This window comes from Cyprinodon tularosa, unplaced genomic scaffold (assembly GCF_016077235.1).
Source record: "Cyprinodon tularosa strain WSP-4 unplaced genomic scaffold, ASM1607723v1 ctg457, whole genome shotgun sequence".
Lineage (NCBI taxonomy): Eukaryota > Metazoa > Chordata > Actinopteri > Cyprinodontiformes > Cyprinodontidae > Cyprinodon > Cyprinodon tularosa.
The window spans coordinates 468,926-480,903 of record NW_024039182.1 but is presented as its reverse complement, the minus strand read 5'-3'; the positions used below and the strand labels follow the sequence as shown (position 1 = coordinate 480,903).

General features: G+C 38.6%; 1 protein-coding gene across 1 annotated transcript; it reads right to left on the bottom strand.

Moving 5' to 3' along the window:
* Positions 1 to 10,408, bottom strand: LOC119793606 (NACHT, LRR and PYD domains-containing protein 3-like). The gene is made up of 9 exons (XM_038300804.1): positions 10,161 to 10,408; positions 8,472 to 8,621; positions 6,498 to 6,569; positions 4,629 to 6,411; positions 3,117 to 3,278; positions 2,855 to 3,028; positions 2,591 to 2,758; positions 752 to 798; positions 1 to 678 (listed from the first exon to the last, which is right to left on the bottom strand). The coding sequence occupies exons 1-9, from the start codon at positions 10,198 to 10,200 to the stop codon at positions 158 to 160; spliced, it is 3,117 nt and encodes a 1,038-aa protein (XP_038156732.1). The 5' UTR covers positions 10,201 to 10,408; the 3' UTR covers positions 1 to 157.
* Positions 10,409 to 11,978: the final 1,570 nt, after the last annotated feature.

The window sequence follows — 11,978 nt, the reverse complement described above, 5'->3', positions numbered from 1 at the left end:
GCAAGGAAACCTCTGAAACCTGCAGGACAGCGGGCCTCATGGACCGAGGTTGGGGATGCCTGCTCTACAGCTTAAAACAGTCAGCGCACTTGGTTCAGGTAGGAGCTGCAGAGCCTGGTTTTCCCAGAACGGGAGATTTCTCAGGAAAGATCCTGGTTTAGCGTAACAGGACAGTAGAGTCCACCCAGCCAAGGTGGAACCCCGGATAGACGGGTTCAGTGAAGGTGGTGTAGAAGGTATGGAGGAGAGTTAGGTCACCACAGGAGATTCTAAAAAATGAAAGTGCCCCTGCCGTCCAATCCAGGTAAACTCCTACTTTATTAGAGTTGACTGTCACAGGCACCACATCATTCATGTTCCCATGCAGAATCCTGTAGCCGTCTTTATGGCAGTTCAAGCCCCAGGAGACGTGGTTGTGGCCTACCCAGCAGTCTGGACTCTCCCCTTTCCTGGATATCCGTCTGTAGGCCACAGCGATGCAGACCCTCCCGACCCACTCTACCTCCCAGTAGCAGCGCCCAGTCAGTCCCTCCTTGCATAACACCTGAGCCCTGAAATCAAACCTGTCTGGGTGATCGGGATACGACTGCTTGATCCTACGTGTTGCTTTTTGGTTTCCCTTGGAAAGAGAAATATCCCTGTGTGCCGTGTCTGGGTCCAGCATCAGTGTCTTCAGGTCTAACGAATAGATAAAGAAGAAAGAATTACTCGTAGGAATTACAGTAAAACGTTTGATGTGTTTGTAACTTACATTTCCTGGGACCAGGTTGGATCCTGGATTCCCCACATTGCTCCACACTAAAACGAAACAGATCATTAAACATTATTCTAAGCTTTTATCACAGGTTACGACTTTCCTTTTTTTTAACCATATGAGAACCTCTCTTTAATTATAAATGAGAAATATTTCTATTTTCTTATACTGGCAGTTTTCACAATCTAAAAGTTTAAAAGTTTCTTCAAAGGTTTCTTAAATAAATCAATGTCAAATGCTTACTATACACTGCATATTGATAGATTTGTGATATTTAACCTGATACACATTTTGTCAAAATATGACTACAAAGTTTAGCTTTTAATGTTGTCTTATAGCCGATACACTGTGGTCCATTTTTTTTATTTTATAAATAATATTCACAAAGTGAGGTGTGTATTTCCTTAATACTTTGTAAAATCAGTTACAGCTACAGGAACTGGGAAATTTGTCTCTACCAAATTCTGCCCTCATTAAGACTTTGTTCAGTGTGACAATCAACATCAATTACCAAGCCACGGATTCTTAATTGCATTGAGGTATGGACTTTCACTAGGCCATTTTAATATATAATATCTGACATGGTACAACAGAGGGCACGGGTAGGATTTAATACCCAAACTCCTGGCTGAAAGTCATGCATGCTGACCAGTCAGCCAAAAGGTTATTTTATTGGGCAAGTAGCCAAGGTGCATGATCATTCAGAGCCATAGAGACAGGACCCTCCACTGTCAGATAAATGTGCACAGATTTAATCCATTACATTTTAGCTCTCAGAGTATGTTTGGATGTTTTGCTAGAAGTTAAACTTCATCCCCTGTCTATAGACTACAGCCTCTATGAGGGCCCCACATTTACTTCCAACCAGCTTCCCTGTAATTTCTGAAAAAAAGAATCCCCACAGCATTACTCTGCCACAGCCATGTTTCACCTTGGAGACTGTGTGTTCAGCTTAATCTTTTTTTCCAGATACACAGAGTTTTGCATATTGGCCAAAAAGGCTCAATTTGGATCCATTCCTACAGGTCTAATGATGAGAGATATGTAAATAGCTCAACTAATGCATTTCATGCTGTCCTAGCCTGTTCTGCCATATTACATGGTTGGCCATTTTCTGATCATAAAGTTCTCCTTAAATTTCACCCTGACTACAAATAGTAAATCTAAAAATTATTACAAATCACACAACATTTCAAATTTTTCTCTTTTTTTAGGGGAGGTGGGGTAAAACATTTAAAAAAAAACCATACAGTATAATTTTCCTTTTATTTCACAAGATTGGGAACAGAAAAAAGTCCTGTTTTACTAAGGGGGTTTGTAGAGGATTAAGACCCTCGGCCTGACCGAAAATCCTTAATCCAGCGACAGAGGAAGGTTATAGCAGCAGTTTCTGCAGTTTATTGATCAGTTTTCTGGAGCTGATGAAGTTAAATGCAGGGAGCATCCAGATTTAAGATCAGGGGTTTTACTTGTAGCTGAGAGCGATATGAAGGGCAATGAACATGGGGTCGTCTGTGGACCTGTGAGCATATTAGTGTTGTCAAATTCAGTATGTGGGCCTCAATGTTCTGTAACATTTTCATGCACGATCACCAGCGTCAGGGCCACAGGCCTTAGTAACCCAACCTTGTTATGGCAGAAAATTGAATGAAGGGATTGAAGTGGCAGATATCATGCACTGGGCCCTATATTACGCTGCAGCAAACAGTTCACTGATATTAACAGTGCAGCGAGCATAGGGCGACAAGATTTCACCACCTTCTCTAATATGTTAATGTTTAAAATGCACCAAATCCAAATGAATGGCTCTCTTCCGATTAGTATTGGATTAATTACCAAAGTTTCTGCAGTGTGCACTGAGGGTCCTCCAGCAGAGTTGAAAGCAGCATCAGGCCAGAATTTCCCGGATGGTTGTAGCTCAGGTCGAGCTCTTTCAGGTGGGATGAATTCAGTGCAGATGCCAGGAATGTGCAACCTTCTTCTGTTACTCTGCATCCTGAGAGACTTTGAGAGAAATATTAAATCTTTGATGCAGATGCACCATACGATTATAACAGCCACATTTCTTTTCTAGGAACGTATCGGATATAAATCACTTACCGAAGTTGCTCCAGTTTGCAGAAAGAACTTCCTAGTCCAGTGGAGAACTTTCGAACTCCTGGGTCCTGAAAGTCATTGTCGGTAAGATCCAGTTCTTTGAGCTGACAACAGGTGGAGCTGATAACAAATGCTAAAGTAATAGCGCTGTCCTCTGTTAGGCCGCAGCTTCTTAGTCTAAATTGTTTGTTTTTTTCCATAAAGAAAAAAATAAATAAATCATAGGCACATACACCTGGTGTATCTATGCAAGACAGTGTTTTACCTTAGTGTCTGCAGCTTGCTGTTTTTCAGTCCATCAGAGAGTTGCTTTAGGCCTGAATCTGTGAGACAATTGTTACTCAGGTCCAGCTCTCTGAGTTGGGATGAGCTGATGCCATTGGCCAGATTTTCACAGCACATTGGAGTGAGGTTACATGCCTTTAAACTGAAAAAATGGACGACAAACAGATGGTTTGTATATTTGCCAGACTGTCCACACACCCGCTGATAATGAATTAAACACATCTTTACAAAGGGAATGAACAGTAAACAGACTGTGAAGAACAATTTGACTGACAGAAGCAGTACAGGCAGACTAAATAAGGAAAGCATATCTGCAATCATGCTGAATACAGGCATCCCTCAATGTTGTATGCTCGTCCCATTGCCGTTTACATTGTCAACACACGGCTGTGCATACATTGCAAAAACATTCTGAAAATGAGTAAAAAGTTCTTAAAATAAATGTATTTACCATTAATTTGAGTAAAAAAATAAGATGATCTGCCAATGCAATTAGCATTTTTACCCTTAAAATGAGACAATAAGAAATAACTCACTTGTAATAAGAGACTGCAGCTGTTTTTTCTTATTTTAATTGTAAATTGTTAAAGTCTCTCACTGATCTGCTAAATTAAAAAAAGAGTCTCTTACTTAGATAAAAAAAATTTTTGTGTGCATACTTGAGGAAAATCTAATTTTCTGTGACTGACAAGTCAGGATTGAACTCTTTCAAATTTAGGCGCTACTGTAAAAGAAGCAAAGGCTGCACTGTGTCCACTGGGTTGCACTGCTGCCTTGCTGCAAGAAGGCGATCTTTCTGCATGGAGTTTGCATGTTTTCCCGTGCATGAGTGGGTTATCTCCTGGTACTCCAGCTTCCTCCCACAGTCCAAAATCATGACTGTTAGGTTAATTGGCTTCTCTTAATTCTCCTTAGGTGTGAGTGTGCGCATGAATAGTTGTTTGTCCTGTTTGTGTTTTTCTGCAACAAACTGGCGACCTGTCCAGGGTGTACCCTGTTGCTCGCCATTGGCAGCTGGAGATAGGCGCCAGCACCGGCAGGAATAAACATGATGGAAAATAGATTGATGTCAGAATGCAAATGATTTGTGTAAGACGTTGCAGTGTGCTGCACTAAGCCCGCTCCTCTTTGGAATGTGGGTAGCCATTAACTTTTTTACTCAGCTAATGCTTTATTATGCAAATCTTCTTCTTTTCTGCTGTAATACTCTAGGTCGTGCTTTAAGCCAGCCTCACACCGTCACTGGAAAACCTGGAGTTTTAGTTTATTTAGACAGCAATGGCACACACCTCGGACATCCTTATGTTTTACCATAGGAAACCATGGCTTCTTACTGTTTTTATTTTGATATGTTTCTGCTACTAAATACAAGTATATTTACGCTTAAAGAGGTTATAAATTTTAAGTATTACAATAAATTAAAATAAGAAATTTAAATGGAGTTTTGTAATGGCTCATTATGGACTACAGATATTCAAGCCAAAGGACTTACTTTGCCACTTGAGCTGTTTTCACAACAGGCATTAGTCTCAGGAGCCCCTCCTCTGACCTCATGTAGTTGCTCAGATCAAAAACACTAATCTCCTCTTCTGAGGTCAGCAATACAAAGATCAGAGTGGCCCACTGAGCAGGTGAAAGAGTACTTTGGTTCAAAACGCCTGAGTTGAAGATGTCCTGAATTTCTCCAACAAGAGAGTCATCATTCAGCTCATTCAGACAGTGAAACAGATTGAGGCATCTGTCAGGAGATGAGCTCGCCCTTATCCTTTCCTTTATGTGTTTAATGATTTCAGTTCTTGTTCTTTGATGCGTTCTATTGCTCGTCATTAGGTGCTTCAACAGCATCTGGTTGGACTCCATTGATAAACCCAAAAGGAAGCGCAGAAATATGTCAAAATGCCCATTTTCACACTGCAATGCCTTCTCTACAGCTTCCTTGTAGAGGATGAGTTCTGATGACTCTCTGGACAGAAATCGACGTGACGCAGATGACTTTTTGACCAAAACATTGTTATTCTCATTGTGGAAAGTGAGGTAGACGTACAGCGCTGCAAAGAATTCTTGAATGCTCAAGTGCAAAAAGCAAAACATCTTCTCTTCACACAGTGTAATCTCCTGGCTGAAGATCTGCGTGTAGATTCCTGAAAACATGGATGCCTGAGACACTTTGATGCCATTAAGGATGAGGTCACGCTCATAGAAGATCAGGTGGCCCTTTTCAAGCTCTTTAAAAGCAAGTTTACCCAATGCCAGGAGATTAGTTCTCACACAGTCAGTGGTGGAGTTTCTTCTTCCAGGCATTTTGTTCTTCATATTCTCCACATAGAGGGAAAGGAAATTGATGTACATCTGTGTCAGACTCTTAGGCGTGTCTTTGGTGTCTTTATTTGCCAGTTTCTTCTCAAGAACACTCGCTGCCATCCAACAGAAGACTGGTATGTGACACATGATGTGGAGGCTTCTACAGGATTTCACATGTGCGATCACGCAGTTTGCTGTGGTTTGGTCTGAAATCTTCTTCCTGAAGTACTCGTCTTTCTGTGAGTTGTTAAATCCCCTGACCTCAGTAAACAAATCGATATACTCAAGTGGGATTTGAGCAGAAGCAACGGGTCGGGATGTAATCCAGACTAGAGCCAAGGGAAGCAGACCTCCCCTGATCAGGTTTGTCATGATTACAGATACTGTTGTTGGCTGTGCAACATCTGACATTATTTCACTTCTGTGAAAGTCCAGAGACAGGCGACTCTCATCCAGACCATCCAGAATGAAAAGGATTTTCTTTTCAGAACAGTTAAGGATTCCTGTGTCTTTTATTTCTGGGAAAAAGACGCAGAGGAGCTCCACAAGACTGAAGCTTTTTTTACTCATTAGATTTAGCTCCCGGAAAGACAGGGAAAACACAACATCTATGCTTATGTTTGCCTTCCCGTCAGCCCAGTCGAGAGCAAACTTACTGACCAATACAGTTTTTCCAATACCAGCGACTCCCCTTGTGACAACGGTTCTTATGTGGCGTTCTCCTGGTTGACGTTCAAACAACGAGTTGCAGTGGATGGATTTCTCCTGGGTTACACATTTTTTTGATACAATCTCAATCTGTCTCACTTCGTGTTCTTTATTAACTTCCCCACATCCTCCCTCTGTGAGATAAAGCTCTGTGTAGATTTGATTGAGAGACATCTTATTTGCATCTGTCCCAATTCCCTCATGCAAATGACTGAACTTCCTCCTCAAGGTCATTTTCACTTTCTGTTGACACTCTGCAATTTTATCTGTGGAATACAACACAAAGTTATCAATCCTGTCAAGCAATTTCTGATCTTGCATTGGGTTCATTCTTAAAAGAGGATGCGCTTACTTTGGATCTGCTGAACACCAGAGCTACCTGTAACGTCTTCATTTGAAGATTTTCTGGAGAAGTCATTGCTTCCTGCAGAAAGAGATCAGAATTAGGAAAGTCTAAATAAACGTCTTATGGCGAATTTTTTCTTTCAGAAGTATGTATATACAGAAGTTCAAAAGTATTCTTAATATAGCTAACTTTTAAATATAGCAGCTTGGGCTGCGGTTTCCCCGCTTGGTCCTAGTGCTTAACCAATATCTGTGTACTGATGTGTAACATTGTTTTTGGACAGTAGAACATGCAGAGGACCAAAACGCACGTTTAAAAAAGTGCAGTTAGCATGTCCCCCCCAAAAAATTATTACCATGTTATTAGATTAGGAACACCGGATTTATGGAAAGCATAAAGCAGTGCACAACAATACAGTTTCACCTGCAATCATTTCAAATATATCAATTTAAGCTCAGGACTGGGTTACTTTTCATTTGCAAAATGGAGCATTTCCTTAAAAAGACATCTCCAGACCTTCTGCATTCACTAACACACTGTGTATATAGTATATAGCTATATGCTATATACTGTATATAGTATACTGTATTTTCTATATTGTATATAGCTATAGATTCTGTATTCTGCATATAATTTGTCTGCATCATCAACACCAAGTGCAAACCTACTTGGTGTTAGGAATCCAGTTTTGTGTGGGTTGTGTTTTTTTGTGTGTGTCTTTCTCTTCCTCCACCACCAGGTGGTGCCCTCTTCTCGTTGGTCCTCTCGCACACCTGCGGCTGGTTGGTTCATCACTGAGGACAACTTAAGCGTTGGACTGTAACTATCTCAACGCCAGAGTGTTTGCCAGTTTTGGGTACTCTAGCCAAGCTGCGATTAGCTGAGTCTAACTGAGTCTTTGTTTCTCTAAGCTCTAACTGTGTTTTTGTCTTTGCCTTTCGGCAGGAAGCCATCCTGCAAACTGGATGTTTTTGGCCTTCTTCCCCTGGAAGGATTGCTTGAGTCTCACACTGAGCAGGGGATTAACCTCAACAAGTTCAAGCTCAAGACCTCCTGGAATTCAAGTGACACTCCGCTCCATAGTGCCTCAGGAACCAACCAAATCAAAACCTGTCCGCCCTCCAATGAGTTCTTCCCTCTGGTTTACCCACACAAGACTGGATTCTGGGAAGAAAGTTTTCTCCACTAATGTGAGTCCCGTTTTCTCTGTTTCTCCAAAGTCGTCGATCAAAGTTCCCACGGACCCTAAACTAACCTCTGATACTTCCCTTCCCAGTTCCGGTACACCAGTACCCTGAGTTTTCTGAATCCAACCCTGTTCATCTCCTCAATAAACCTGTTAAACTTTTACCCAGGTTTCTTTGAGTGGTTTACTGCATGTGGGTCAGATCCCTTAAGAAAATCATGACACTTGGTAAAAATCTGATTCTGATTCTTTTGTAAGTCTTATGTCTTATGTAATTGTATCCCTTTTGAATAAAAATAGGTCTTATCAGATTGCAGCCATAGTTATCAAAATTAACCAAATAAAATTTAGTACTATAGCACTCTATGATAAATGAATCGTCACAATAAACAAGTTTTATCGAGCCTCGTTTGTCAGATTTAAATTTGTCTTTTCAAATAACCATAAATCAAGTATTAAAACAGGTAATTAGGTCCATATTTCTCTATTAAAATACTTTTTGTTGGTTAATGTAATATTCTAATGTTGAATTTTGGGATTTTAATAACTAAGTAGGAAGCAATCATAAAATCTTAATAAACATTAGTCTGGGAGTAATTATGTTATGTAATCTGATTTAGTTAATTAATTAAATATGTTTCGATAATGATTTAGTTAATTCAGTTCATTGCTGTTTTGAACAATTATTTGCAATGTTGTGGCTTATAGTTACATAAAATTTTTTAAATGTGACACATTTTATACATTTGCAATGGTATTTAAAAAATGCTGAAAGCAATGTTGAGTATGCCTACCTTTGTTCATGGATATATTAATGTTGACACTGCCAATGCAAGAGCCAGTGATGGAGGGAGCGACCACATTGCTGCCGCTCTGAGCACTGAAGCTTGGCTGGAAATGATGGATTTCAGCCTGTAATGATGGAACCGACTCTGGGAGGAGTCCTAGAAAATCACAGTGAATGCTTAAACTCTGAACATTTGGTGATTTATCTATAATCTTTGAAGGCTTTTCAATCAGGGTAAAATAAATCAGGTTAGTTCTGCATGTATACAATGTTTAGGTTTTGTGAAAAATATTAATAATTGAACACAACTGTAAATATTTCAATCTCAGACAAAAGTAGCATCATTGAATAAAAAAAAAAAAAAAGGTTCAAGATCATTTTGTTGGAAAAAAAAAAAAGAAAAGCAAACTAGCCTGGCTGCCCCTGTGTGATACAGTAGTTACCCTAACAACAAAGCAGCCCCTAACATCACACCTCTGCTACCATGTCTATAAAGATGCCAGTTTTAGCCAAGCAAATTGAGGTCTACAGTGTTTTAAATATTTTTTGAGGTTCTTATAACCTTCATTATGAGTCTTTTTGAGTATTTTCTGGCCAATTCCCCCTGGAACGTTCATTGCTGTTTAGCCTTATCTGAATTTAGAATAGAATAGAACTTTATTGATCTAACAATGGAGAAATTTGCTTGTGCCATTGGCTTTTATAAACAAACAGAAGGTGCACAAAAGAGGAAGAGGTCCTCAAATTATTTACACTGCATTCAGATATAAACAGTGGATGGCAAAAAAAATAAAGAAGGAGAGATTTAAGATGATTCATATATACATTATCTTATGTATAGGAAAGTGGTGGCCGTTAAAGTGCAGTTTCTGGTTTGTTAAATAGATAAATAGTATAAGTTATTGCAGTGTTATTACACCAGGTTGCAGTGTCATTGTAAAGTCTGATGGCATCCCTGCTTTTCTTCATGTTCTCCCAATTATAAATCATGCAGGGGTCTGAAATTGTCATCATAGGTGCATGTCCACTGTCAGAGACACAATCTAAAAAGAAATCCAGAAATTGTAAAGTATGTTTGTTTTACTATTTATTTGTATGAGACAGCTGCAAAAAGCTGTTCAGATACTTATTTTCCTCACTGTCTTTCATTAAAGGAGCTGCCAGAGCAAAGCCCAGGACAGAAGTGGTCCTCACCAGCTTGTGGATATTTGGCCCTCAGTGTTGTTCATTGAAATATTAAAGCTTTAAAAATGACTTTCAAACTCCTTCTTCCAGTCTGAAAAAAGGCTTGAAAGGAGTTACAAAATCAGTGTTTCTCATCATTTCTTTAACTGCTTTAATTTATATATCTTTTTAGAGCACTTCATGTCAAACAGCTCCTATTTACGGTAATCATTGATTCTATAGTTGTAATCTAACATGTTTGCTAATGCCTGCATAAAGTCTTTTCTTTAAAATAAACACTATTTGAAAAATGTTTTCACATTAAACAAAGTTATCTTTTTTAGTTGAATATTAAACTTTATTTAGTGATCTGACCATTATAAGCGTAAAAAAAACACAAACTGCAAAAAATTGTGGAAAGGTTTTTTACTTTTCCACAGCACAGACATGTGAGACTTTCTTTTTTTGTGCCTCATTATCTAATTAATCAGATTTTCTGAATCTTTTACCTTAGAGAAACAATTAATCTTACCTCTGAAGTCTGTTTTTACTTCATCAGCAATTTGGTCCATATTGTGACAGCTTTTTCATCCTTCTCATGCAGATTCTGTTAACTGATAATGCTCCATCTCTTTAGAAACATTTTAAAACTATTTCCTCCAAGTAAATTAAAGAAAAACTACACGTAAAGAACAAGAACAGTCCTGTCAGAATGGCACTGAGGAATTGTTATTGACAAAAGAGTGAAAAGTAACAGCATCTGCTGTATGCATCACATACTTCCTGATTTTGGCGTGTGAAAGAAGTAGTTCCTCTCAATGCAGAGACGAAGAAAACAGGAACTGTAGAAAAAAAAATGTCTAAGCAGTCAACTGTTATTGGAGGCGAAGGTTGCAAACCGCAACACTTTCATTTACGAGAAAACGCTTCTTCAGCCCGTTAATATTCATTTTCTGTTTTATCAGTGAAAGAAAATGAACTCTTAATCTCAAGTAAAACTACAACTTCATTAAAGAAAGGAAATCTATGCCACACGTGTATTTATATGAGATGATATTACAAATCAATAATAAAGGTACCACTACTCTTCTTGTATTAGCAGCTGAACTTGTTGCATTAATTGGTTTAAATATAATTTTTTGTGTTTCAGCTCCAGATAGACATGATTTTCTTCAGATGATGAATTAAATGAAAAATGTACTTATGGAAATATGGAAAATAAGGAACTAAGACATGAAACTGAAAATCTTATTTCCTTCCTTTTTGTCTTTATTTTCAGGGAAACTGTAGTGACAGTTATCACATTATATAAAATTATTAGGTTAAGATTAAATGAACCTGGGATAAACTGTGTGAGTATAATTATTTTTTTTGGTGAAATTTTACAGAAACAGAAAGGAGGATACACCTCAATGGACTGAATGATTGTGAATTAGTTGTTCTCTTTATGCAGGTTCAATGTTTTGATTTTAAACAAAATCATAAAATGGTCTCTTCCATTTTTCAGATAGGACGCCTTTTATGACAGCTGGTGAAAATTCTCAGTCATCCAGGTCATAGTCATTCCAAGAAAAAAGGTTAAAACAATCCACTGGACTTTGTTTCCAAGTTTGAAGACATTTTGCTTCCCACCCAGGAAGCTTTTTCAATTCAAAGCCTGTTATGACTGTAAGATTCCTGAGGGTGGCAGCAGAGATACAGAATCACAAATGTTCCTGTTGAAAGTTTACATACAGTCAGGAATAAGTTGATATTTATTTCAGTTACGATTAAGAAATATCTGAACATTTCTTGTTTTTCCGAGAAGTAATTAGAATAAATAAACAAATTTACCAGTTCATAAAAACAAGGAATAAAGTGTCCACATTTACATTTATTCCTCACTTTTCTCATCCATAGTTCTGACTGGATGTTTGACTCCTCCTCTTGACAGAATGATAGAAGTCTTCTAGATTTGTCGGTTTAGATGTTCAGCAGTTTCCTAGTATGGAAATGGTTTAGGGAAGCGTTGGGAAGGTCATCTCAGCTGCCTGCATAGACAAGCTAAATACCTTCTGGAGAAAAGTTTAAAATTAATCTGTTTAACCACAAAGGACAAGAATTAAGCTTGAGGGACTGACCTAAGAACACTATATCAGTTCCCAAGCAAAGCTGTGGCCATGTCATTCTGAGGATGAGGATTTGAAACACTGATCTGTGGACATATTGTGAACACAGCTTTATCCGTTCAAGAAACACAGAAAGAATTTCCTCGTTATTCAGTTCAGCAGTATAGCAGTAGAGAAACTGCCTTGCAGCATAATACTACCACCACCATACCTTACACCTGGTAACTGGTAATGTTATGGCC